Source organism: Fundulus heteroclitus, chromosome 22 (genome assembly GCF_011125445.2).
Source record: "Fundulus heteroclitus isolate FHET01 chromosome 22, MU-UCD_Fhet_4.1, whole genome shotgun sequence".
NCBI classification, from domain to species: Eukaryota; Metazoa; Chordata; class Actinopteri; order Cyprinodontiformes; family Fundulidae; genus Fundulus; species Fundulus heteroclitus.
Window position 1 is genome coordinate 41,955,461 of NC_046382.1, and position 27,468 is coordinate 41,982,928.

Consider the following 27,468-nt stretch of genomic DNA (forward strand, 5'->3'; position numbering starts at 1 on the left):
TCAGAACTGTGCTCACTTGAACTTGAACTGGCACATACTTCAGCTAGACAGAAAAAAAAGATTCTAAACAGGATGTGTAAGGACACAGCCTTGTTTCACACCATTTGAAGCATCAGAGGACTCTGGTGGTGATACAATGTACTCTCAATGGCAAAAAAGATATCCAGTTTGAAGGGGGGCGGGCCAAGATGGCAGCCAGCACACACGCTTCGCTGTGAGCTCCTCCGAGTTTTGGGCAGCACTTACCTATAAACTACAGTAAACTTAACGGAACATCACTTTCAAGAACTGGTATGTCAATGAAAAGACAATAAGAAAACTAATGTCTAGTCCGCAATTGATTCTAGGAAGCTTTTTCTTTTTCTACCTCCTCTTACCCCAGGCTAACTAGCCAAAGACTAATGCTAACAAGAAAAAAGGGGAACATTTTGATGGACTGGAATGATGATTCTCCGCTCAGCTTATGCTCCTCTTTACCTGAGACTCCTCTCTCAAGTCCTGTCTCAAAGAAAGCATGCTCGAAAGAAAGCGATGAGGTTTCCAATGCAGACATACTGAGAGCTATTCAACAGTTAGCGAGCAGGTTCATATCTCTCGAGCAAAAAAATCAGCCATAACGCTGAAGAGATTGTAGCTATCAAAGAAAACATGGAAGGTATCAAACACATAACCAAGACAAATCATGACAAGTTGCAAATGGTGAACCACCGGCTCAGTCAACAAGATGAAAAGATTGAAGAAGCAGAGCGTTACGGCCGACGCTGGAATCTAAAACATTTCAACCTACCGGAATCCACCAATGAATCCGTGGAAGATCTAAGGAATCAGGTCTTCCAGATTTTTGGGCAGATGGCTCCAGATGAAAAGAGCAAGCTGGGCTTTCTCGTCGACACGATTCACAGAGTTGGACGTCCCAGAGAGGACAGGAGCCCCCGTCCTGTGATAATCCAATTCACCATGCGCACCTTCAGGCAGAGAATATGAAAATCCTCGATGACCGCCGCTGTGATGAAAGAGAAAAAGCTTCGACTTACGGAGGACCTGAACTATGGTGAAATACTTTAATGCAATAAACTTTGGCCACTTGTTGAAAAAGCCTGCAAAGATGGAAAGAAGACAGCATGGCGTGGTCCAGATGTGATCATCGAGGGAAAAGGAATCACTGCTGACTCTGTGAAAGATGTCTAGCGTGACACCCGTGGGTTTTTTTCTATTAGGGAGGAGGCCAGGAGAGGGAGGGAAAAAAATAAAGAAAAAGTTAAAAATGTTTGTTGAAATCTTCTTTAATTGTTAACTGTTAGAAACACATATTATGCAATGAATTTCAGTATTACTTGCTTAAAATACTTAAACTGATTACTGGTGCCTATACTTCACAGTTCAGACTTTGAAGCCTTTGCACTACCAAGCCCATTTTCAGGGCTTACATTATATTTTTTTTGTTCTTCAGACATTGTGCTGTTATATCTTTAATTTTTTAATTTTTTTTATTTACTGGAAATGGATCTTTTTAATTTTAACACATTGAAGATAGTCTCACTTAATGTTTGTGGATTAGGAAACCATACAAAGAGAAAAGTGATGTTCCTTTTTCTTAGAAAAACAAGTGCTAACGTTATCCTCTTACAAGAAACGCACTCCTGCAACTTAGACTATAAGTTTTGGAAAAACCAATGGGGAGATCAAGCACACTTTTGTCATGCTACACATAATTCTGCAGGCATCGCATTTCTATTCAATTAGTTGAGGGACAGCTCAACTCAGTTCCAGTTTCTTTATTTGTCTTTTCTTTTGTTTCAGCCAAAGCTCACTATCATGTCAGTAGGTTGATAATCTACAAAGATTAAAATGCACATGAGTTAACAGAAATTACAATTAATTGCCTTGAATGTTTTGCATTTTCAACCAGCTTTTAAAACTGTAATTGTAATTTAAATCAACAAATAATACATTGCATATTGCAAGCAATGCATACAGCCATGTCCATAATCTCAAACATTTGAGACATACTGTTAAACGAACATACCACCTCCCTTGGTTTTACTGCACAAAATATGAATCATGTAAATTATATAGCCAAGGAGCGTTTGATATTATGTTAAAAGCACTCCAGGTGGGTGGACATTGGAAACTGTCAAATTTACAACTTCCTGGTTTAACTTGACAAGTACTTTGGATATTAATCGTTTACACTGATGTGATATTCTCCAGCCCCTTGTGGTCCTTAGCAGTTCAAAATTGTTTTGGAAACTGAGGACACACACACACATATATATGCCCTGTAATCAGTATTTATACTTTTTGTAATTGAAACATTAATTTTGTTTTGATGCAAACAGAGCCAGTGTCATGTTTTTCAGTCAGTCAGCATTCTACATCAATTAGTCTTCTTTATATATAAAACCCTAATCCTATTCATTAGATAGGTTGTTCTACATGGTAATTTATGAGCAATCCTAGAATTAGATAATACATGCATTAATGCTTTTATAGGAGTCAGACAAGCTACATAATGCAGACATCTGTTTTGTCTACCTGCTTAATCCTATTTAAGCATTACAATAAAGGCAACTTCTTTAAACAAAAAAACTACATCATATGAATAAATTAAATGAGTTATGCAAAACCAACTAGTTTGAGGTATGCGGTTCTGTGCAGTAGAGGTGCAGTGTTTTCCTTATCTTTATCCAGAACAGTGCAACAGGTGGATGCCAGCCACACGTGTTTTCCATCCATGGCAATTAGGAAGGGTACTTAAGGCAGCTAGAGACGGACGGATCAGAGCTTTAGCTCACCTGAACGGTACCTGACCAGATCCTTGCTCCTAGTCTTGTAATTTTTCCAAGTCTTCCTTCGACTAATTCTCTGTTCCTCTCTCAGGTTTCTCCTTGTTCCTGTCTGGCTATGCCTAGAACCTAAAATTAATCAGTCCCAAGAGCCTTCCTGGCACTCCAGTTGGCTGCTGCTCCTCCGACTCTGCTGGCGTTCCAGGCTTCATCCACCATCAGGCCTGTCTACCCTCTGTTGCAGAAGAACCAACGAGTCTCAAACCAATCATCTACTCCCATCCAACAGCAGCATCGGCTACATGCCTCATTACCTGCCAGTTCCACATCTCCCTTCTTCCCTACCTTCAATAAACGTTTTTAACATTACACTGTTGTCTCTGCGTTTCTTGCTTCTAGGTCAAACCTGTAGAAGGTAATCTATTTTTACTCACTTTGGATCTGATACCATATGAGCTGTAATGCTTAATGAAATAAAAAGTCATCAGCTCATATGGTATCAGATCCGAAGTGAATAAAGATAGATGTAGTATGAAGGTTGTAGGGAAAAAAATAAGTTCATTATACATCAGAAGTAAGCAATTTGTTAGACTTTATTGCTGTAATTCACAAAAACACTTAACTTCAGAAAAACTAATAATCAAAAGTAATAACTGGATATGCAATTCATATCATGGATACAAAATTATTTGTTTTTAGGCATTAAATGGAAGTAGGAGGAGGCAAAATGACAAAGTGTAGGTATGGAGTTCGGGTAGAAATAAGGAAAGTGTGAGCACAGGTTTTTAATAAAGTATCTTCAACTGTCATATATTTTTATTTTTAAAATGCAAATAGATTTAGATTTACATCTCTGTCTTAATAATCTATTAAATATTAATTGATTTAATTATCCAGTGTAATAGTACTGCCTTCTGTTAATTTGGTAGCATTTGAAAATAATTTTTTTTCCAGATTGTTTAATTCTAATTCATCACAGTGGTTGAGTTTCTTCTCATTGGGAAAAAATAATTTATGCATTAAAAATGCTCATGAATCTGACATTAACATTCTTTAATAAACAAGAAAGATTAAGTTGCAGTCTAAAGTTATGAAAGAAGCCACACTATACAGAACAAACATGTTTTAAGCAGAATGTTATGAAATGGAAACCACTTGCATGTGGTGCTTTAATGCTTTAAAGTAACGCATCAGACAGTGAATTACTTGTATAGCCCTTATCAAGTCCGGCGATCCCAAGGTGAGACTGTCACACAGACACCAGGCCCTCTGACCAACGCCAGCAGGCAATGCGGCTGAAGTGTCTTGCCCAAGGACACAAACACTGAGACGGTCGGAGAGGGGGATCAAACCTGCAACCCGCTGGGGTTTATGTATATTATTGCATCGCTATATCATATGGTTACATTGTAACCCAGAAAAATGACTTCCACTTTGTTGAAGATTCTATTTCCAGATTGTTATAAAAGGTTTATGAAACAACCGAGGGGCTCTGTGTTAGTGTGTGCTATATTAAAGAGCACTAAACACACATAAAGAACCGCTATTGATCAGGAAATGTTTGTATATGGCATTGTTCATTTTGTAACCAAGGAGTATTGAATGTATGTTTCTTGTGTGTGTTGTGAAATATTTGTGTCTACTGTGTAGTGTTTGCTTGTGTAAGCTATTAGGCAAGCAACGACTCCCATGACACCATTTTTAATCAACTGGCCCCATCATTGTTGTGGAAATGATTAAAAAATACCAAGAGAGAGTGTGGAAAATGAAGAAGAAATGACAACAAAAGTATAAAGCTGCATAGAGAGCTGGAAGGACGGGAGGAAGAAAGCCTGATAATTACACAGCTTTCTCAACAGATGTGGACAATACTCAATCTGATGAGTAGAAAACACAAATCACCACACGCTAGGATGGATGTGGATGTTATTCTGCACTTTTTGTGAATTAAAAACAATGCATTTTAGGAGTTAGGGTGTATAGGGAAAAAACATGTTCCTATGTGTCTGGGTTGACTTGTTCAAGTGTTAAAATCTCTATGATGGCTTCAGAAAAACGTTTCAACCAGCGTCACAGCCATTATCTTGACAAATTACGACAGTGTCAAATTTAAAAGTGGGAGGCAACATGGTTGTATTAAATTCTGTTGGAGCAATATGTCCATGCTTGGGTGTGGGAATGAAGTAGTATTCTGAAGTTTATTCACTGTAAAGACTAATAAAGTGAGAATATGTCAATTAAATGAAATACTCTAAAAGTTGTTTAACAGTGTATCATACAAGAGAAAGCTAAATTCCTTACATTCCTTACATTTGTATGTTTTCAACACATACATCAAAGACACTAGAGAAATAATTATAATATAGATGTGTGTTTGTGTTTTCACAATTCTAACTACACACATCAACCCTTTTAGCCTATAACAGCAGGGAGACTGCATCAAGAAAATGATGCCCTGAAGCAAAAACTGTCACAGTCACCTTCAGCAATGCAAACTAAACACACAAAAACATACACACAAAGGATGTTTATTCTATCTAGCTTCTCTGCTTCATATCACATTCCTTTGCTTTGCAGTAGATAAACAAGTTTTGTTTCTTTTTTCTTTCTTAAAATGATGCAAGTATGTGTCTTTTTTCTAGACCTTCAGAGAAATCTATTTAACTTTTTTTGTGTGGGTTACAATTTTTGCATACTTTAACTTACACTTAAATTATGTAATTATGGCATAAAATTATGGCAACAAATGGAACATTAATTAAGGTATATTTTCAATACCAGAACAAACAGTGAGGTGCATTGTAGTAAAAACTGCACTTTAAGTTCTTCACAACACAGATAAATCTTTGACTTTTTATATTGTTTTAGACTAATGACCTTGCCTAAATATCAGTCAAATGAAAAAAATCTCATAATGGAATATGAATTAATTAAAACTAATTTCCGTAGTCAGTCATTGTCCTTGTCACTGCTGGTCTTTGCTCTGTCTTAGAATCTATTGTGGCTTGTGGACTGTCTTATTGTGGCTTAAACAGAAGTCTCCGACGTTCCCCTGGTTCCTCCCGCTGTTCTGGATCCCTGGATTCCCCGGTGCTGCTCGGACCCCCTCGCTCCGCTCTCCAGCTGCTCGGACACCTGCTGCCAACATCTAAGCTGAGTCCACATTGCCTTCCTCCCCGGTCGGGTTATTTGCACCTCGTGGTAAGCTTAAGTCCTTTAGTTTATTTATCTCTATAATCCAGCTAACTGAGTTAGCGACGTACGAAAAACGTACCCCGAGTCACTCAATTTAATCTCGTAAATAAAACTTTCGGCCCAAATTAAATTTTTCATCTGCTGACGTAAAGTCAGGAGAGAGAAAGACATTTTCTGATTCTGGCTCAGTTTCTTCTCCCGGATCCGCTGCGATTCTCTCCTTTGTTGTCTTCAATTTCTCTCTCACTCTCTTCCTCTCCTCTTTAATGACTAACTTTCACCTTAGATGTCTCACCTGTTTCCCTGATTTCAGCCTATTGAGCATATTTGCGAGAATGATTGAAGCAGAGACCACAAGCCATATGCGCCTATACAGCACAATGCGGATTTTTAATCTTAAAATGAAGCGTAGAAGAAGATTTCTTCTAAATAAATACATTTTCGTGTTAATAATGTATCGTTCCGTTATGACACCCAAGCACCAGACCGAGGTTTTGCTGTTAACACTTTATTTTAGGACGAACAGGACAGGAAAGCTTTCACTCCACCGGTCCCCCGAATCACAACTTCTCTTACCGGAAGCCACACATTTCTTGCGGTATGACCCCAAAGCGATCTGATTTAAAGGAACAGTAAGTGTGCAACAGCATTTATCAATAAAGTTTAATACAGATCATTGCAATACATTTTTATTTGTTTATTTAATTTAGTTTTTTTAAGCTTTACAAAAGAAATGCTTATTTACACATCTTTATTGTGTCTGGGGAAAAAAACTAAACACGGTCAGATGCCATTACAGTTTTCGCCTCGCGCACCCCCTAGTGGCAGCTCGTGCACCCCCAGGGGGGTGCGCACCACACTTTGGGAATCCCTGCTCTACAGGTTGTCTTGGGTACATTGCATAATTGCACCTTAATTGACAATTGCATTCCCAGGTTTGGGAAAGCAGATAAAGGTTTTATGTTTTATTGTACAATAAAGAATGCTATGTTGTAAGTGTCATGGTTTAGTTTTGACCTGGCTGTTTTCCCTGTTGTTTTCCAGTACCTCCTCCTCTCACTCAGCTCACTCTCCACTCCCTCAGCAATCAATCACCCCTGTTAGGTACTAATCAGTCAGAACTCACTCCACCTGCCAGCCTCCCTACAAAAGCCTCCCTCAGTCTTCTCTTCCCCGCTGGTTTGTCATCAGTCTCCACTCACTCCACGTCTGTCAGCCTGTTGCTCTCTGCTAGCAGCTGGATCTCCTGCTACCCCAGTGCTCCAAGTTCACGCCCTGCTTAATGGCAAGATATCATGCTACCTCTGTGCTCCAAGTAAGCCTCTGCTTTGTTGCTGGATCACTGGCTACTAGTGATGGGCAAATGAAGCCTCATGAAGCAAAGAAGCTTTCCAACTTTGGAAAAAGGTTATTTACTCGATGCTTCATTCATCACTCACTAGTGACATCTGCTGGTGAAACTGTAACAGCCTTGTCACTTAGTTGGATCATACTTCCAAAAATTGGTAAATGCAATATTGTCACAAAGTTTTCATCAAACTCATGTTTAGTAAGAGGAGAATCAATTAAATCATATTTAATTGTCATATTTTAATTATTAAAATGATTTGTAGCAATTCTAATCCTTTACCATCAGTGGTTGTATTGGGTTTTCTTTTGTCATGGACTTATTTGACAATGAAGATATGTGTTACTTATCTTATACGAAGATATGTGTTACTTATACTTAGTGTATTGGTAATTGAGTGATTGTTGGGGCAGACTCTTTGAGCTTAAAACTTGCTTACTGAAAAACAGAATTTCTTTAAAATCATCTCTTACTGGGAGTTCTAGTTCTGGTTTTTAATATTAAGTTACACAGAGTTTGCCTCTTCCAATGGCTTTTAGTCTGCTTTTGATGTGTGATTCTAATGTATCTCCTGATCAAACAAAAAATGTAGACATTTCTGTAATTTGGGAACAGGACTTTTTTTTTCACTGTTTCAGGTTCGTCGGCAGATAATGCAAAATGAGGCAATGACGTGGCAGATGTAATGCGAGGCCTCGTTTCTTGTGATTTTCCTCAATATGACACAAGCTCCGAAGCGGGGCTTCGTCTGACACGCCCCCTTTGTACATGCCTCGAAGCCTGGCTTCAGATGTCCCATCACTACCGGCTACCCCTGTGCTCCAAGTAAGCCCCTGCGTTGTTGCTGGATTTCCTGCTACCCCTGTGTTTCAAGAACTCTCTCTCTGCTGCACCTCTGGACCCACACCAGCTCTGCCCCTCCAAGAACCCTCTCCGGTCCTCTAGCTCCAGCACCCATCCACAACCTCCTGCTCAGTCGAGACTCTGTTTTTTTCACTCCATTACTCATCCTCTCTTTAATAAAACTCTAATAAAACTAGCTCAGTGTGTGGCTGAATTTGGGTTCATCAGACAAATTGTGACAGTAAGAACTATGATCTTTAGACTTAAACATTTTGGAGCTCTCGGAGAGAGGGAGAGCATATGCTTTTAAAGGTTGAATTAAGTTTGGTGAATGGTTACTTCAAGGAGGAGTTAGTGATGACTAGCAGGAGGATGTGCTGAGATTCCAAAGAGGACTGATAATGCTACTGAGTCTGGTGGGAATCACATGATGACCTTGTAAGGCCCTGTGGTCTATGAAGTTCTGAGATGGGTGGATGGTCTAGTAAGAAATACACTGCACCCCAAATGGTGGTCCAGGAAGAGAAGTTCCCAAAGAAAGGTGATCGTCCAGATCAGTATTGAAAATCTGTTTGTTATAGGATGTGAGTCAAAATTGTTCTCTGGGTAATTCAATCTGAAAAACTCACACAGAAAGAAAAGGCAATTAGAAGAATTTTATTGATACAATATTTTAAGAGTTTGGCGCTCAGACCTCGGCAGGAAAAATTCACGCTGAATTATACTTCAATATGCATAAGCAGGCGTATGAGAATAGGGATATTTCCCCCCAGGTCTGAAACTGGTGGTGGAGTGGAGATAGAATAAGTTTGTTCAGTCCATATGATGATCTGTTTAAGATAGATGTCCAACTTGATAAACACAGGTTTGCATGAACTGTCCATGATGAGCAAGCATGAAGCAACTGTGGAGAGGAAAAACTCCCCTTTGGGAAGAAACCTCTGGCAGAACCAGGCTCAACATGGCGGTCTTCTGCCGGACCGTTTTAAGAAGTGACTGGGAATTCCATAAGAGTCCAGGAGGAATTACACTCTGATAGGGACGAGGTTGAAGGAGGACCGTAGGAAAGCCAGGCGGAGCTTGCTACGATGGTGGAGAAGGGGATGGAGGTGGGTTGAAACCGGTCAACAGAGTCCAAACCGGACACGGCGCAGCCACCGCTTGCTCGCTGAGGAGAAGGCCGAGACAAGGATGTGGAGTTCTTTTTAAGATGAACCCAGGATGCTGATTGGCTTCGAGGAGGAGCAGTTCAAAGCTGATTGGCTTGTGTCGGAGGCGGATGAGTCCCTGATTGATGGAGGTAGGCAATAGAGTTTCTTCAGTTTCGCTTAAGCTGCATTGTAGAACCAGCAATCACTGGAACGCAAGCAGAAAAAACTCAATCATAATCAAAACATGTAACATAGGGGTACAATAATTTTAGCACATCTTTGGGCCAATGTGCTGTAAGTGAGTGTTGCCCCCAGATCCTTTATATTGGATCTGAAACTGAAGCAGAAAAGAAAACCTTACCCTAGAACCATTACACAATATTCTTCCAAACAAGAGTGATTTATTTAAGTGGACAGAAAATGAAATGAAGCAAACTGGTTTAAACTGCTCAAAAAAGCTTGACATAATACAGACCCTCAACCAAATGTTATTGATAGGCCCTATTTTGAACCAGTGAATATATTGAAGGTATTTTAGTGAACTTTGTAATTTTAAAGAAGTCTCGTTGTCTGAGATCATTGTGGGGTTCTCAGGTTTGGCCATCCTGAAAGTTTCTTACTCTTTGTAAAACTTTGAGTTCCATTATCTTGTTTTAGATGGGATGGTCCAGGAGAAAAAAGTCTTAAAGATAAAATGATGTATCAGTTTATCAACACAGCCACAGAAACAACTCTACAGTGAACAGAACAGTCCATATTTCTAAGTGCTACATACTTTTTTTTCCCTTCCTTCCAGTAAAAAAAGCCTTTGCCTGTCTCAGCCGAGGCATATTCCGTATATTGACACATTTGAAGTGAGTGAACTGAGCGACATAAGCCAAAACACAAACAAGCTACATTTTCCATTTCTTGGCTTTTTTCTTTCTCTCTGTCTTAACCTTGTTTTTCTCAGTATCCTTCAAAGTCTCAATTCTGAAATGACAGGCAGGTGTGCAGTTGAGCAGTAACCATGCTTTCTTTATGATAACCTGAATGTACATTTTCTGTGTAAATAATTGTGTATTTCACTTTTACTATCCTGCAGCATGCCATGAAGGACAGAGAAAAAAGAGTGAAATTATTTGCCAATGCATTTGTTTGAGAATGGTCCTCTTATTTTTCCTGTTTGTTCACATTGTTTTGCTGGGTGCTGGAGATATTATGGACATTTTGGGTTGCCAGAAGGAATTAAAAGCATTAAGACATTGTTTTGCTTAATGTTCACAATCATCTATTTTAGCAATTTTTTTTTTTTTACTATTTTTGTGTCAACCTAACTTAAATAGGCCGAAGACACTTGACAGAAAAACACCAAAAAAATGCATAACTGGAAAATTTGCTTTTATTATCGTCTTACACTGTTAACTCAGAGTTTAGAGCACAAAGGTCAGATAAATCCACAAGGACACAAAATGCGAAGGAAGTAGCTTTATTGACTGGTTGCAGGGGGGAACCTTGGGAGATGCTGTGGAGGATGAAAACTGGTGAGTGGTGATCTTAGAATTGGGTTGGAGAAGCATATTGTGATGAAGCAATGTTGATGTCTGTAGTGGAGTAAGGATCAGAGATCTGTTGGAGAGGGACAGGTTGGACTAGGAGATATAAAAGCCAAGGTTCTAGAATGAGGTGCACAAGGAGAATAAAGGGTTAGTATGCTTTTTTTCTAAAAAGCAAAATTAACTGCTTGAGGAAGAGATACCATTCAGCATACAATGCTCCCACGCTGACTACTGGTCTGACTCAAGATGGCTTCACACAAATTAAATGCTGTATACCCTCCATTGGAAAATGTGCTGAGCAGCAATCCAAACTGTATATATATATATAGGATGTGCTCAGAAAGCACCACCTTCCTCCCCCTTTATTTTTAAATATATCGGATCCGCTTTATACTTCCTGTGTCTGACTTCCTGTCTGGCTCATCTAGTTTTTAGAAACCACTTTTTTCTTTATCATCCCTCAAAAATAGACTTGTTGCCCATTTCTGAAGGACAATGGAGGTGTGTTCTCCGTCATGCCACAGCACCACAGAGTCTGTGGGACCACATTGACTAGAATGGCTTTTATTTGGGATGAAATGGAGTACGCACAATATCATATTTATATGATATGATCCATGTTATATGTTGTATTGATGCTTAGCTAATAATCTAAACTAGTTAAAGGACATGAATTCATAAAGACCACAACTGAATAACTTTATTTTTAGAAAAAGATAAAACTATACAGTAAGGTAAGATAAGAAATTCCTTAATTATCATAACTACCATAACTATGCAGACGACACAGCTTTACATCACCATGTCACCACTGAGGAAATGCCTAGAAGAAATCAATGCCTGGATTTGCCTAAACTTTCTTCAATTGAATAATAACAAAACTGAAGTAATAATTGTCAGGACTCAGTTAGCAGGGCTGTGCAGCTCTCTGCCAGTCCTGCCATCTTTCCTCCACAGGTGTTCGTGGTTGACTGGTGGGCGGAGACGCACACCTGCGACTCATCCAGCAGCACCAAAGTGGCCTACAAGAACAGCGCTCGAACAGCGAGAGGACGCCAGAGTGTTTTCGTTGCGGTATGCCTAGCAGCCACGACCTCTCGCCAGATTTTCCCCACAACGCTAACTTTGCCTTTGTGTTTCCTAAGGTTACCTTCTTGAGCTCCGAGGTTCCCTTCGTGACTCTCCAGTTCCTCCGTCCTCCTTCCGAGTCGATAACCTCACCTCTGGATCCAAGACTCCCTCCAACATCCTCCGGTTCCTCTCGCTGTTCTGGATCTCGGTACCCACGGTGCTGCTCGGACCTCCTCGCCCCGCTCACCAGCAACCCGGACATCTGCCATCAACAACAGAGCTGAGTCCACACACACCATCCTCCCTGGCCGTGTTCTCTCGCACCTCGTGGTAAGCTTACGCTCACTAGTCTCCTCTCTGAACCCTTACTAGTACTAATCACTCACCTTGCTCCTAGATCGATCCGGTTCCCTGGTCCCGAGCCCCGTCCGAGCCGTCTCCTCCTTCCGCAGATTAGTTCTGCCGTCTTGTGACCCATCTGAGTCAATAAAACCCTTTAACTTCTACCTGTGTAACCGAGTGTGTTTCTGCATGTGGGCCCGACACCTTAAGGCTAACATGACAATAATCTTTGGACAAATAGAGGAGAGATCAAAAGTTAGCACACAGCTTCAGTCGCTTCAGCTAGGAACCACTAATCAGGCCCGAAACCTGGGTGTAGTAATGGACTCAGACCTGAACCTCCAAAAGCATCTAAAGACAATTACCAGGTTGGCTTTCTGTCACCTGAGGAACATTTCCAAGATTAAAGGACTGATGTCTCAGCAGGATCTGGAAAAACTAATCCATGCGTTTATATTTAGTAGAATTGATTACTGTAACGATGTTTTCACAGGTCTGCCTAAAAAGTGGATCAGACAGCTGCAGCTGATCCAGAACGCTGCTGCCCGCGTCCTCACTAAGACTAAGAAAGTAGAGCACATAACCCCAGTTCTAAAGTCATTACACTGGCTCCATGTATCTCAGAGAATAGACTTTAAAATACTCCTGTTAGTCTATAAATCCCTGAATGGCCTAGCACCTAAAAAAAACTTATCAGTGTATCAGCCATACAGACAACTAAGGTGTTCTGGCTCATGTAGTTACACACTAAAAGAGTAATGAAAAAACAAGCTAATCCAATCTAAGGTTAGTTGTAAAGTGACATAGAATGAAACTTATCAGAAAGGCAAAAAGTAAAAATAAAACCAGTATTGCACAATTATTAATAATATGGAATAATCAGGTAAAAACAAAAATATTAAAGTTAAACATAGAAAAATCAGCAGCAATGCACACAGGGATGTGACAAATATGTGCAATATGCATGATTGTACAAGCAACATCTCGGAGTAGCTAAGGCATGTGCAAGGTTACCTTATTAGCTGAGAGACTAATGATAATCAGAAAATGGATTATTACATTTGTTAAACAGAGTAAATACTGCAGCCAATTTACCCAATGATGTCATGTCATCACAAGCAATGTGACAACATTAGGACTGTTCTCTCGCCAGCTCCATCTGCCACCCTCCAGCCACAAGCCACCCTACCCAATCTAGAGGTAGACTTCGGAGTTCCGTCGACACACCTCCCCCAGTTAGGTCTGCCAACTTAATAGTAAGCAGCGCACGTTCAATTAAATTTTATTTATATAGCGCCAATTCATGAAACATGTCATCTCAAGGCACTTTACAAAGTCAAGTTCAATCATATTATACAGATTGGGTCAGATTATACAGATTGATGCAATCAACTGGTTTCCTTATATAGGACATTTTTTACCAAAGTCCCGACAAGCAGCATTCACTCCTGTTTTAAATACGCCAAATGCTTAAGGGGCAATGTACCACAAAAGTAAAACCTATGTCAGTCAGAATCCTTCAAAAATAATGGCAATGTTGAGCTGCATTGTACTTCCATTTTGGGAGAGAGAGTTTGTGTAAAACAGCTCTTCTTCCCTTGCACCTCAACGTATTGGAGCAGCTGGGCTTGTGAAAACAAAGTATAAAGCGTGTGAACCAGCTGTAATGTTTGTAATGTTCCATGAATGCCTTTACTGTCTTGATCCAGCAGTGAAGACAGGAAATCCTGTGTGGTGCCGAAGTAACGTCATTTGGAAATAAATGATCAGCGATGCCATAGATTAGCAGTGAATTAGTCCATTTTAACATTTATTAGGCAATCACAACACCAGCGTTGAATTTAGCACTTCTCTAATAGCATTCTTTTTTTTTACTCCACTGTATAGCCAGGTCTATAACAATGGTCGCACATGTGATGTCAGCGCTGCATTATTGGCTGGTGGGTTGTTTCACTGCTTTGGTATGTATTCACACAGTGGAGTACTGCATTGTGCAGCTCGAAGGGGGAGCCCAGACAGAACCCTGTCACTGGGCTATTCCTGAAGCTAATAACAGCTAGCAGGCAGCAATAAGAGGCAGCAATATCTTAACAGACCCCAGTTTCACAGAAACAAAGCAAAAACAGTGATTGACACAGAACAAGGTGAGTAGCCTGAATGCAACATTTAAGATGACATATAAGTGTGTGATCCTAAAAATGGGTATCAGCAACACACCATTGTGGGGGCAAGGATGACGATACATTGAACCTTGGCGGTTAAAGTCATGTGAGGTGAAGGTGTTGTTTCAAAAATCAATAACTCATAACCAGAGTTTGAACCTTTTGCCCCTCATCCCCTACTGCCATGCCAGTCTCATGACAGTAGGTGATGAGAAAAAATATTAAACTAGCTGGTTTCTGTTTGAGTCAGCAAGATGTTATAGTTACACTCATTACAGTTTGTACTTTTTCTGAGAAAGAGTGGGAAAATGCACTGCCTTCCCAAATAAAATCCAGTAGAACTAATTGTTTTCACCCAATTGGTAAACAAAAACTAACTCTGTATACTTAGTATAACTCCAGCTGTTTTGTTAGGACCTAAAGTGAGACTTTAATGAACATGTAGCATATTTAAACTCACAGGCCCGGTATATAGAGAATTCATCAGAGAAACACCCAAAAGGCCCAACTCTGGTTAGACAATCTGTCAACAACATCACAACTATTAATCATACACTCCACAAATCTGCCCTTTAGGTAAAACAGTATGGAAAGAAGAAAGCTATGGTTGAAACAACGTGACAAGAAGTGCTGTTAACCATAATTCCTTTAAGGAACACAGCACACACGTGGAAGCAAGTTGTCTGGTCAGAGGAGATTGAACTTCTGACATGTCTGACATGCAAAATGCAGGTTGTGATTGGAAACAAACACTGTTTATTACTCTGAACATACTGCATTCATGATGAAAACATGATGGTGGCAGCCTCATCTGGGAAACTTTTCTTTAGGAGGGACAGGAAAGCTGGTCAAAGTTGATGGGAAGATAGATGGAGTGCGATACTGACAACTATTGTAAGCAGAATCTGATTTCTTCTCAGGGCTCAAAGCTTAAATTTAAATAAGACCAAATATACAGTGAAACATTGAAATAATAGATGATATTGATGTTGTAAATTATGTTAGTTATGTTATGTATACTAACAACTATCCTCTGAAATGTTTTCCCTATGTCTCTGTAATGTTTTTTTTCTTTCCTCTGTAATGTTTTCTTTTCTTTTATGTTCAGCACTTTGAATGGTCTTGTTACTGAAAAGTGCTTTACAAATAAACTTGCCTTGTCTTGCCTTACCATTTCAGTTGTCAGCATGGACTGTCACATTTTATTGTTCAGTTGTCAGATATTGCCAGAAGAAAAAAATATTTGCAATGCACCCTTTTTAAAAAAAATATATATTTTTTTTACAAAGTTTATACTTGAAGAAAATTGTGAAATGTCAATGTTTCTGCAGTCCTGGAAGGTAGATACTGTATATTACTTAAGGGTGGGGCAGATATTCACCTTCCATCAATACAACCCTAAACACAGCCAGCGATATAACAAGCTGGTGAAATTAATGTCCAAACCTAAATCCAATTAAGAATCTGTGGCTAGACTTGAAAATTGACATTTTGCAGATGCGCTTCAATCCAAGCTTGCTGAGCTTGAGCTTATTTGTAAAAAGAATGAGCAAAATTTAAATACGTAGCTCATTCTTCACATCTAGAATAAACTTTTCCATATATGGGGGACAACATTTTTCTGTAACTGGTAATGCTTTTGTTATGATAAAAGAAATGCTGATCCACTGGCAGCACCAAAGCAAGGCATCATGTCAATTCAAATTGGTGTTGAAGTTAGTTCAGTAGTTGATGGAACATTAAACCACAGACAAGTCATTCTCAAGTTAGCAACTCAAGATGCCAAGAACAACAGAATACACAATGACACACACCTGAAAAGAATCAAATATGTGCATTATATGCAAAAAATATCATGATTACAGATCAGCAAACTGATCCACTTTTTGCTCCCTTTCTTCACCGTGAACATAATGAGGACTGCTGGATTCTGCTGGAAGGAGGATTGTGTAAGAATTCACCTCTGAGCCAGTTGAAAGGCATCGCCTCAGGTTAGACCACTAATGATTGAAGCTGGGTTACTGCTTTGTTGCAAAGTTTCACACAGGTTGCCTCATTATTAGACTTCTTGTTCACCAGCAGAACTTTGATTTGGTTTTAATGCTATGCATGACATCTTTGTGGCTTTGGGATGAGGTCCTCTAAGACATGTTTTATGGTATTTCCATTTAAACAGTAAAAATATTAAAAGGGAAATTAGGAATTGTCAAATAAAATCTGTATTTACAGTTAAAGAATTTTCTGACATTGAATAGTTGATTAAGTGCTCTATGAAAAAAATGAGATAAACTGTTTGTGTTACATGTTTGCTTTTGGCTTAAATGTTTACCAACATTCAACAGGAAATATTCCTACTAAGATATTCTGAAGTCTAAAGGGATAGTTTATATTTTTGAACTGAGGTTATATGAAGATGTTATGACCAGTAAATATATTTTCTGCAGCAGATCTCTCTTATCATAAAACACAGATGATTTTCAGACAATGGTCAGCTAGAGTCAAAAAACTGTTGGCGTAAAGCTTATTTTTTAAACATTTTAGAAATGCCACCATCTTTGCACCAAATCATGGTTGTCAAGTTCAATTACCACCTCTATCTTCAAAATGTACTGATAAAAATACATTTGCCTTTTTTGTGTATTATATCACATTACTCACACAGAAATCTTAAGTCCAATTATGCGTGTTTTGAAACATCACATTAGAAAAGGTTGTTGGAAATGGCAAAATTCGAAGTAACACAAAATTTTACAAAAAAGTTTTTTACACTTCCTTGAGGTGGTTTTTAACTTGTTTGAAAAATGCAAATGTGCTAAAGAGGAGATGGAAACACATTTGTCGAATCAATTCTGACATAGAGAATGCATACATCACATGACTGATAAGCTGGCGTCTTCCTGAATGTTCCCATAACACTCGAAAACAGGTCTAGAAGGAACAACAGGTACGTTTGGACCAACAAAGTGACGCGAGCATTTCTCATCGGTGAAAAATTTAAAATCAGCATATTCATTAAAGCCCCACTTCATTACTGATCTGTGGTCCGTACTAGTTAGCAACTACTATATCCTGTTTATTACAGCCAACGTCAATGTATGATGACATTAGGCTGTGCATCGCCTGGTTAATTCGCTACAAACCAGTAGATGGAAACATGTCTAATGTACATTTTCTTTTTTGTGATATTTTAAAAGTTCCCTCAAAATGTGCATGAGAATTGGATGGAAACACAGTTACTGAGTGAATAAGGTACTGAATCGCCTTACAACAGAGGAGATTTTTGTCTTCCACAAGTTGGTTAAATGCATATGTGGCACACGAATTAGTATTTTAGTCAGAAAACCAATCTCAAAACATTGTGTATTGTGATGGACAATTTTTATCTGCTGGTCTTGGATATCTGAAGAAAGGTGACTACACTCTGTGAGCGACCTATTGATTCACATTATGACTGCTATCTCACGGGTCTTTGTTAATTCGTCCCCATGGGGGCCACCTTTTGCTTTGAGTCTGCTCTGTGTTTTTTAAAGGAGAAGTCCGGTCAACAAGGAAAAATCAGTGGTGATATAATGAATTTAGCGGTAATCAATAAGAAAATGTAAGCATAAATTGTCGTCTCGATCACTGTGTATGGGGGCGGCCATTATTGCCCAAATATGGGCTACAGACTGTAGCCAACATTTCCAAGAAGAGTGTCTTCAAGATGACATGAGAGCAAGGATTTTCAGTAGGTTTTTCTATTTTATAATGTAGAATTTGCGGGGACATTTGTTTACCCGGCCAGAGGGGTGGAGTGATATGACACACTCAGAAAGAATGCTCACAGTTGCAAATCTCATTTATTTTGCAACTTTGGTCTTCTTTTTTTTAAAGTCGCTTGTAAATTTCATGAGTTGCATGTTGCAGTTATTTGGGCTTATTTCTGAAAGTGAAGTCGATTGTTTGGGTTTTAAACTAAGTGACGCTGAAATATCCCCCCGCCTCATAACGCACTGGAGCTCATCCTGACAGGATCAGAGTAAAGGCAGAAGGAGCCACTCTGCCTGTATTTTCTGCAGTTTATGGTTGCAATAACTGATGATAACTGCTGGAAGTAGATTAGGCAGATTACCATATTGAGCAGAGATTGGTTCTTCAGACCCAACATCCTAATGCCCTCATTATCATGTCGGGAGACTTCAACAATGTCGCCATGAACAAAGTTCTGCCGACCTTCAAACAGTATGTGAGCTGCCCTACCAGAGAGGACAGGACCCTGGATCTGATGTATGCTAACATTAAAGATGAATACATCTGCACTTCTCTCCCCCCTCTGGGCAGGTCAGATCACAACCTGGTTCACCTCAAACCCTGTTATGTGCCTCTGGTGAAGGGGAAGCCTACAACCACAAGAACTGTGAGGAGGTGGCCGGAGGAGGCTTATGAGGCACTGCAGGCCTGCTTCGAGGTGACTGACTGGCCTGCACTCTGTGAGCCCCACGGGGAGGACGTCGATGGGCCCACAGAGTGCATCACGGACTATATCAACTTCTGTGTGGACTGCAATGTTCCAGCTCGGACTGTCACCTGTTACAGTCCTTTTCACATCAGACTTCAACTATTGCACTGAGTCCTGCCACCTTCAGAAGTTTTCTGATGACTCAGCAATAGTTGGCAACTTTGTCACTTGGAGTGGGCTAAACCATCTGCAGCTCAACGTGACAAAGACTAAGGAGCTATTAGTGGATCTGAGGAGGACAAAAACACCTGTGACCCCTGTTTCCATCCAGGGTTTTCCCTGTAGACACTGTGGAGGAGTAGAAGTACCTGGGAGTATACTTTAACAATAAGCTGGACTGGACCAGAAACACAGAGGCTGTCTACAAAAAGGGCCAAAGCCCTGAGGAGGCTGAGGTCCTTTAACATCTGCGGGACGCTGTTGAGGATGTTTTATGACTCTGTTGTTGCTGGCACGCTCTTCTTTGCTGTCACATGCTGGGGCAGTGGGCTGAGGGTTGCTGACAACAACAGACCAAACAAACTGATCAGGAGGGCCGGTTATGTTGTGGGGGAGGAACTGGACACTCTGACGACCGTGGCAGAAAGGAGGATGCTGTCCAGGCTCCAGTCCATCTTAGACAATGTCTCATACCCTCTCCATGACACACTGACCCAGCAGACCTCTTACTCAGATGCACCACAGAGCACCACAGGAAATCATTCCTGCCTGTGGTCATCAATCTCTACAACGCCTCCCTCAGTGGTTCAGCTGACATTTATGCATTCTTTGCACTGTTCTATCACTTTATTTGGATCCATAGTTATACATATGTATATATATATATATATATATATATATATATATATATATATACATACACATGTATATATACCTATATATAACTCCATAAAAGCATATTCAAATGGAAATTACTCTTAATTAAAAAGCTTATCATTTATTGAACAGTATGTAATAATTTTATATTTAAAGTACTTTCAGCAGTTTGAATTCTGATTTTGACCGGACTTCTCCTTTAACATTTGATTGCTACCTTACAAGCCTGTGTTAATTCCATTTCAATACTTCCCTGGGTGGGGGAAGGCCACCCCCTTCTTGTCATGATTTGTTTACTGATGAACTCAGGACACATGGGACTAAAAGTTTAAGAGTTTTTATTGGAGGAAGTATGCTGGATGGCAGGTGGTGAAAACCGGAGGATCAGGACTGCAGAAGGTCAGAGATGTAGCTGATGGCAGGAGCTGACGGCCCGGAGTGAGAGTCCATAAAGCCTGGTGGCTAGGAAAGCTTAGTGCTGCTCGGCTAGCAGGCCCCGTAGCAACACCAGGGCACCAAGCGGAGCTTCTCCAGGAACAAACAGCAGGGTACAAAGTAGTGATGGTGAGATGAAGCCTCATGAGGCATTGAACCATTGAACCACCTGGCCAGATTATACACCTGGCCAGGTGTATAATCACAGCCAGCTGTATCTTAACACGTGTGATGCATTGATTTTTTGTCTATTATGGCTCTTGGGAATGACTTCACAAAAGGTGTAGGACAAAATCAATTGTCTACATAAATTATGTATACACATATGTGTATAATAAAATATTGTTTGAATGTATTCTCTGTGTGTAAGTATTCCAAAAATAGTAGTGTCATGTGGTATGGCATGGTGTGTAATAATCAGACCTCTCAACTTTGATCAAAAGTTAAGAGTGAGATTATGCTAATTTTGGGGGCGGGGGGGATTATGGTCAACAATTTCCCCTCAGCAGCAACACTGAAGCACACAGAGGTTCACGCTGCGTCTTTACGCGCGATCCAGCTGCTGATGTCTCCCTCCTTTCAGATCAATGCAGTTCTAGGCTGTTACAGTTTATAACATTCTCATCACCTTTCACAGCGACAGGTTTCTCAGTCAGTCGCCGCGCTGACCAGACAAATCTCTATTGCTCTCGTCAGTGCGGCGTCTCGGTGGGCGAATTTTATCCCCGTTGGTGCGCTGCGGGGAAAATGCATAACTAAATACAGTAAAGGGCTCCTATAAAGGGAACAGGGGTACTGACAGGTCTGAGATTAAGCCCCCGATGTTACAAGTTCTTTAAAATGATCCTTAAACGTGCGCACCTGAATTAAAGAGCGAGGCCCACCGAAGCGGCACTGATTCTATGTTGTTAAAAATAAAATAGCATGAAATACAGCTAACTCTCCTATTGACTTCAACTGGCACACGTTGCTACCGATGTGAGGACATTAAACGGAGTGATTCACGTTTTGAATGATGAACGGTGATAAAAGCACCTGCTCCGAGGGAAAGGAGGGGGGAAGAGGAGCAAGCGCTGAGGCACAGAAAACGGTGCATTTAGTTAAAAAATGCAAAATTAATAAAAACGAAACTTATAAACAGACCAAGTGGCGTTTTAAAGTGCATGTGGTTAGCAGGACTGTTTTATGATCCAGCGTGCAGCCATGACTGGTTCTGAATGAATCGGTCATCTGGCAAAATCATGAGCCACTTCCCGAAGCAGTCACGTGGTACAGCCGGGCAGCGAGGCTTCAGACGTCATCGTTTTTGGCTCCTCTCCTAAATGAAGCAAGCCTCGATACGCGCTTTACGGAAACGCCACCTCCATTACTCAACACACGCCTCGAAGCCTCGGCACATCACGTAACATCACTAGTACAAAGTCTTTCAGAGTGACTGGCAGGACTAACCTTGAATGAGAAAGCAAAAACAAATCTTCCAAGGCAAAAAAAAACAAACTGAGGACTGTCATGGAGAGGTGGATAACTGAAGACAGCCCAGTGCCGAACTGAAGACAGAGGGAGGTTTAAATAGAGCACTAACAGGTGAAACAAGGGTCTGGCTAATTAACAAGTAAATGATATCAGTTGTGACCTACTGCTGAGGGGGTGAAGTGAAAATTGACAGAAAATAACTGATGACAAACCTAACCCAAAAGAGATGAAAAAATTAAAATAACAGAAAAACAAAGCCAAACCAAAATACAACCGTAACACTTCTTGTAACTTCTATTGTAAAGATTGCCTTGTGAGAAGCGTTGATACAACCCCCAACCCCGTCACCCTGATAGACACAACACTTTGAAACTGGTGTCCTTAAACACTGACCTAAGCTCTTTTCTCACCAGAACAGCTGCAGACACTCTTCTGTGACTGTTTTCCTTGCTTAAGTTTTTAATTAAACTGTTTTGAGTGTTCTCATCCAGGGTGTAGTTTTTACTGTGCAGATAAATATTTTTTTGAAGCACACTTGTTCACAAAATCATTCCTTACTTTCCAATCTGCCCATCGTCATGCACGAGACCAAAAAGTTGTTAAATTATGTCAGTGACCAGATAGTTGATCTGCATAAGGAAATCAATGGCAGACATCAGCAAAAAGCTTGGTGTGAAAGGGACACCTTTAGATGTGATTATTTATAAATACATTTAAAATGAGCAACCAGGCATATTCAGTCTTTAGCTCTATGCAAACTTTTGCCACAAGAGACAATAATGTTAATTAGAAAGGTGAGGTAGAAGCCCACCACAAGATGTCAGGAGCTTGTTGAGGATCTGTACAACATTGAAACAATGGAAAGAGTCATTTACTTTAAAATCTTAGAGGACAACCTTCTTCTCTCTGCCATTACTATGATTATTGGGTCATGAATTTGGTATTCAAGGATGATATCACCCACAATGCATTGTCAGTTCAGTTCTTCCAATTCCCACTCCAGAGTGGTGGAGTGGGAATTGGAGTGGTGGCTAAAGAGGAATGTTGTTAAGGTCCAGTCAGTCTTCAGACCTTAGTGCTCCAGAACATCTGTGAAGGGAGCTGAAGCTTTTAGTTGTCAAGTAGCAGCCATTAGAGCTAAAGAATTTAGAGAGGTTTTGCACAAAGAGGCCCAAAATAACTTCTGAGATGAATACAAACCTGAGGACCAACAAAGGTTTGGGAACCGAGTCATGTTTTCTTGGGGATCACAGAAATATTGAATTGAGTAAAATATAAATCAGTGCAACCCCTTGTCATATCCACAGAGCTGTGCCCAGGTTTGCCTGTGTATAAATGCCTGACTTTACCTAATACTTTACAGAGTGTTTGTTTCTTTGTTTTGCTCTTGTGGGTAGAAATCGGCCCTACCTTCTTGTGTCCCTCCTCAAGTTCTGACTCTAATTCCTGCTGTCTTCCCATTACAGGAATTTGTTTTGCATTCATGCTCAGTCTCTACATTCAAGTGGTCTTGTTCGCTTTGATTGTCGGAGAAATCCTTTCAAAAGTTCCTTTGTGAATCTCACTGCTCCTCTGGCCACCCTACCAATCATTGTCCACCCTCCAATATTTCACCATTCCTCTGCAACGCCCCTGGAAAAAAGGACAGAGGAAAACATTACTAAGCTGACAATATTCACCACCTAATGATCTCAGACTCTGTGGATGTAGCACAGACATTAAAGGCATACTATGCAACATTTTTCAGTTAATTAATGTGTTCCATACCGATTTGGATGATTAAATGAGTCATTTCAGGTCGAACAAAGGTTTTCTCGGCCGCCCTGGGGGTCTGTGGGGGAAATACCGTACTTGCAATTGCAAGAGCTCACGGCCCGCGCACACAGAAGTCTCGCTTTACGGCGAGAACTCCATGTGTTTTTGCCCTGCCATTCACTATATGCACGCGCAAAAGCAACAACAAAGAACCGCGTGTTAACGTCAAATAAACATGCAAGCATATCGAGTATTATTATTATTATTATTATTATTATTTTTTATGTTGGCGAGACGCTACCGCGGCGGCGGCGGCGAGGCGGCGGCGGCTTGGTGAGGCGGTGGCGTCTCGCCAACATAAAAAAAATAAATAAATAAATAATAATAATAATAATAATAATAATAAAACTGGCGAGGTGGCGGCCGCGGCTTGGCGAGGCGGCCGCCGCGCCAAGATAGCGCTGCAAGAAGCTTGATGTTCATACCTTCACTGTGTTAGTCATTGTTTGTACTGCCGTGTTTCCACTTTTCGTTGCGTTCGCCTGTCTGCTAAGCTCAAAACAATCGCGCCTGGCTTGACGGAGGAACCAGAACAGCTGAGCATCTTTACGACAGTGCACTTTTACTTTCGCCCTCTGGGGGGAGCCTCGCTGGAAAATCAACCCCGGTTGCATAGTATACCTTTAAGATTCTTTCTTCTACCATACATGATCACAAGTCTTCATTTTCTACTTTGTACAATAACCACTTACCTTTCTTACCTCTCATCCTCAGTACCAGACCAGAACTCTACCAAAAGCACAGAATATCCATCTACCTACACATTAATTCCAACGTTTCAAATGTCAATGTTGTGTCTGACACTATAGTCTTGTTGAAAACACTATTGTTGGCAATCATGAAACTTGCAGAGTATTATTGCAGACATGCCACAAACTTCCAAGTCAGATTATGTATATATATATATATATATATATATATATATATATATATATATATATATATATATATATATATTCCTCTATATTGACATATCCTTGATAAAGTGTATTCAAGACATATCAAGAATCATATTGGAAGGACTTTCCTGCCATTGAGTTGTAGGAGTTGTTTCAAATTATGACTAATTTAGCTAATAATAACAACAATAATAATTATTATTATTATGTTATGCTAAATACATAAATGCATCTGTTGTGTGTGTTATGTTTAAAATAATCTGCACTCCAATTAGAATCATCTCGAAAGCAAAAGCAGTTACAATTTTTGTATATTTTATATAACTGTAAATTCAAATTCAAATTGTTTGCAATCTCTCCACTAATATTAAACAACACTAAAAACTAAAGGCTGATCATTTTTGTGAATGAACTTAGAAAAACAGCAAGGGATTAAATACTTAATTTTCCTACTGTATCTTCAATTTACATTGAGAGCTATGCAGTAAAAAAGACAATCAGGCTTACTCTGTTTTCATGAGGGATGTAGAAGTCTGTCACTGTAAATCTAATGTATGCAACACTGTGGACAGAGCCCAGCAAAAGAAACATGAAAGTTGGTGTGACATTGTGTACATGTGGTATAAACAATTGTGGTACACAGGTTAATGTCCAGGATCTTTGTGCATTTTAGGCATTTGTTCCTCTTGGAACTGGATATTAGACATCTGTGTGCTACAGGAAGGTTGCAGTAGCAAGCTAACAGGTTGTTCACTCAAGCAAGGTCATACAAGGAATACAGCTGGATAAAGATGGATGGATGGAAGCAGGCAAGGAAAAGAGAAGCTAAGGACGCAGCTGGAATGGGAAGTGTGCCTACGACCTAGCCAATGTAGAGGCAAACTTTCAAAGACATCCAGTCACAGCAGTCAACAGGGTACACAGACAGGAGATACAATGTTGTTTTTCATGACTTAAAGCATGGTCATATTAACTACAGAAGGTGTTTACAATTTTCTCAATAATTCTTGTTTAGATGGTCAGATATACTGCTTCCTCCAAACCAACACAAGCACTATATGCTTTAACTTCACAGCCACATGTTAATTTGAGAGCTTGTGTGTTGTAGTGAAAAAAAGCTGAGGTAAAGGGTGAAACTCTGAATAATCACTTTTAATCAGACAGACGAGTAAAAGTGTGATTTAAAGATTTAGAAAAGGCTGTCTAGGCTAACCCTACCTTAAAGAGGGATTGGTATCATCAGAATCGATATTGGGGCAGTGGCTATTGGGTTAGTTTTGGCCGATCCTAAATCAGGACAGCGGCAGGAAAGGGTGAATACCTCTTGCTGCAGGAAATTTGTATACTCCATCATGATTAACTCAAATCGGGGACATTTTCGGGGACAGCTATTGCCGGGGGCAGGTGGTACAAAATGGGGACTATCCCCATCTGTTGTTGGGGGGGGGGGGGGGGGGGTCCTTTCCTGCTTCAATGTGACTTCATTATATAGGTTTAGGAAAGTAAGGTATGGAGTGCCATCTAGTGTTCGTATTATAAGAACCATGATTCTGTATATTTTTATTTTTTTATAGTTATTTTTGTAATTATACATAACCTTGCCTGCAAGATGAATTCCCACGGTATTTGTGCGTTCACAAACACACAAGAATCCATCTTGTACCACTCCAGCTTATACCGTTTATGTCTGAACCAAAAACGGTTTGGGCCAATCACGTTGCAGTATTGAGGTTTAAGGCGGGACATAACGGTACAACGAAAGCAAGAGGAGTTGAGCCCAGAGAGGAACCAAAACAAACATGACAGCGCAGGAGGACGTTTCTGTAGCTGCTGCTATCTGTTTGGTAAGAATCCACAATTTCTTCTTTGTTAGCAGAAGAGCAAGAAGTGCCTTGACTAGCTTAACTTCTTGTGCTTTCTCATAATGTGTGCTGCTTATATGTTAATTTGATACTGTGATTGGCTAAAACTTTGGTAGTTGGGCACTAGGTGTGACTTCGTCCAATAAGCTCAGACAGTTCTGCTAAAATTCCATCCTTTCCCCAAACAGATTCAAATGGAGGAGTTCCAGTTGATAATGTGCAAAACTAGAGTGATACACATTATCAATCTGGCTGGCCAGGTTAGATTGTACAAGCTTCAGCTTGAAAGCTTATTAAATAGTAACAATGAACAATACTATAGTGACTTGTTCTTAATCAAAGAAAACAAATCAAACCTAAGCCACTGAGGGGCTGCTGACTGGCACTTTGTTGACACGTCAGCTTCCTGGATTCAATGAAACTTCGGTGATTGTAGAGCATTTAATAATATTGAACCTCCGACAAGATCTGAAATTTACTGTTGCACACTTACAGTTGGAGCTAGGGTCAGCAATCTTTGCAGAAGTTTCTCCAAGTCAATTTTTGTATAACTGTGCATGCGCAAGACCGGCTTACAAACATGCAAAGTTTTAAACTAATTTGTCTGGCAGACACCAGAATTGAGAAGGACCACTGTAAGGTTAAGGTGTGTTGTTTACATACTCCTGAAATTATGAGTTTTCTTTTTAAGATTAAACATTTGGAGATCTTGGACCAACCCAAACTTGTTTTGTCCATGAGCCTTTAAAGACGTCTTTGAATCAATCCCACCAATCCTAGTTCTCTACTCCGGTCACCTGTGCACTCTACTACTTATACTCATCTCAGTCTGTTGCAATCGGCCAGATCATTTACGAGCCAATGGTGAGTTTTGTTCCAGCGTTCTCTTTTCTGATTGACCTCTCGATGCAAACCTGATTGCCTCCTGATTCTGAGCCAGCCTGACCCCTGAATCTGTTTTTCCTGCTTTATCTGACTGCCTGCCTGTTTTGCCTGACTGGTTCTGTTTTTGGATTTTCTGAGTTTGCGTGATCCTTGTCTGTCTTACCCTGCCTGGTAGTGTACCGAATGCAGAACTGTATCCCGACTCTGCACTTGGATTCTGTTCTGGATTATCCTGCCCTTTTTTGATTACCCGGGTTTTGACTTTGGACTGTTATTCTGACCACTGAGCCTGCCTGTCCCGGTTTTGCCAGTCTGTAAAATATCCATCTCAATCTAACCTGCTTTCTGG

At 40.2% G+C, this 27,468-nt stretch overlaps 1 protein-coding gene across 1 annotated transcript; it reads left to right on the forward strand.

Moving 5' to 3' along the window:
• Positions 1-648: 648 nt before the first annotated feature.
• On the forward strand, positions 649-12,256 carry LOC118557136. The gene is made up of 3 exons (XM_036126407.1): positions 649-939; positions 11,786-11,935; positions 12,007-12,256. Exons 1-3 carry the CDS (start codon positions 649-651, stop codon positions 12,214-12,216), a joined length of 651 nt encoding a protein of 216 aa, XP_035982300.1. The 3' UTR covers positions 12,217-12,256.
• The last annotated feature ends 15,212 nt before the right edge of the window (positions 12,257-27,468 follow it).

Excerpts from the sequence above, each read along its gene's own strand:
- LOC118557136 (XM_036126407.1), top strand. The coding sequence starts at position 649 with ATGGAAGGTATCAAACACATAACCAAGACAAATCATGACAAGTTGCAA. Across the intron at positions 940-11,785 it reads AGGACAGGAGCCCCCGTCCT|CTCTCTGCCAGTCCTGCCAT; the intron begins GTGATAATCCAA and ends AGGGCTGTGCAG. Across the intron at positions 11,936-12,006 it reads GCCAGAGTGTTTTCGTTGCG|GTTACCTTCTTGAGCTCCGA; the intron begins GTATGCCTAGCA and ends GTGTTTCCTAAG.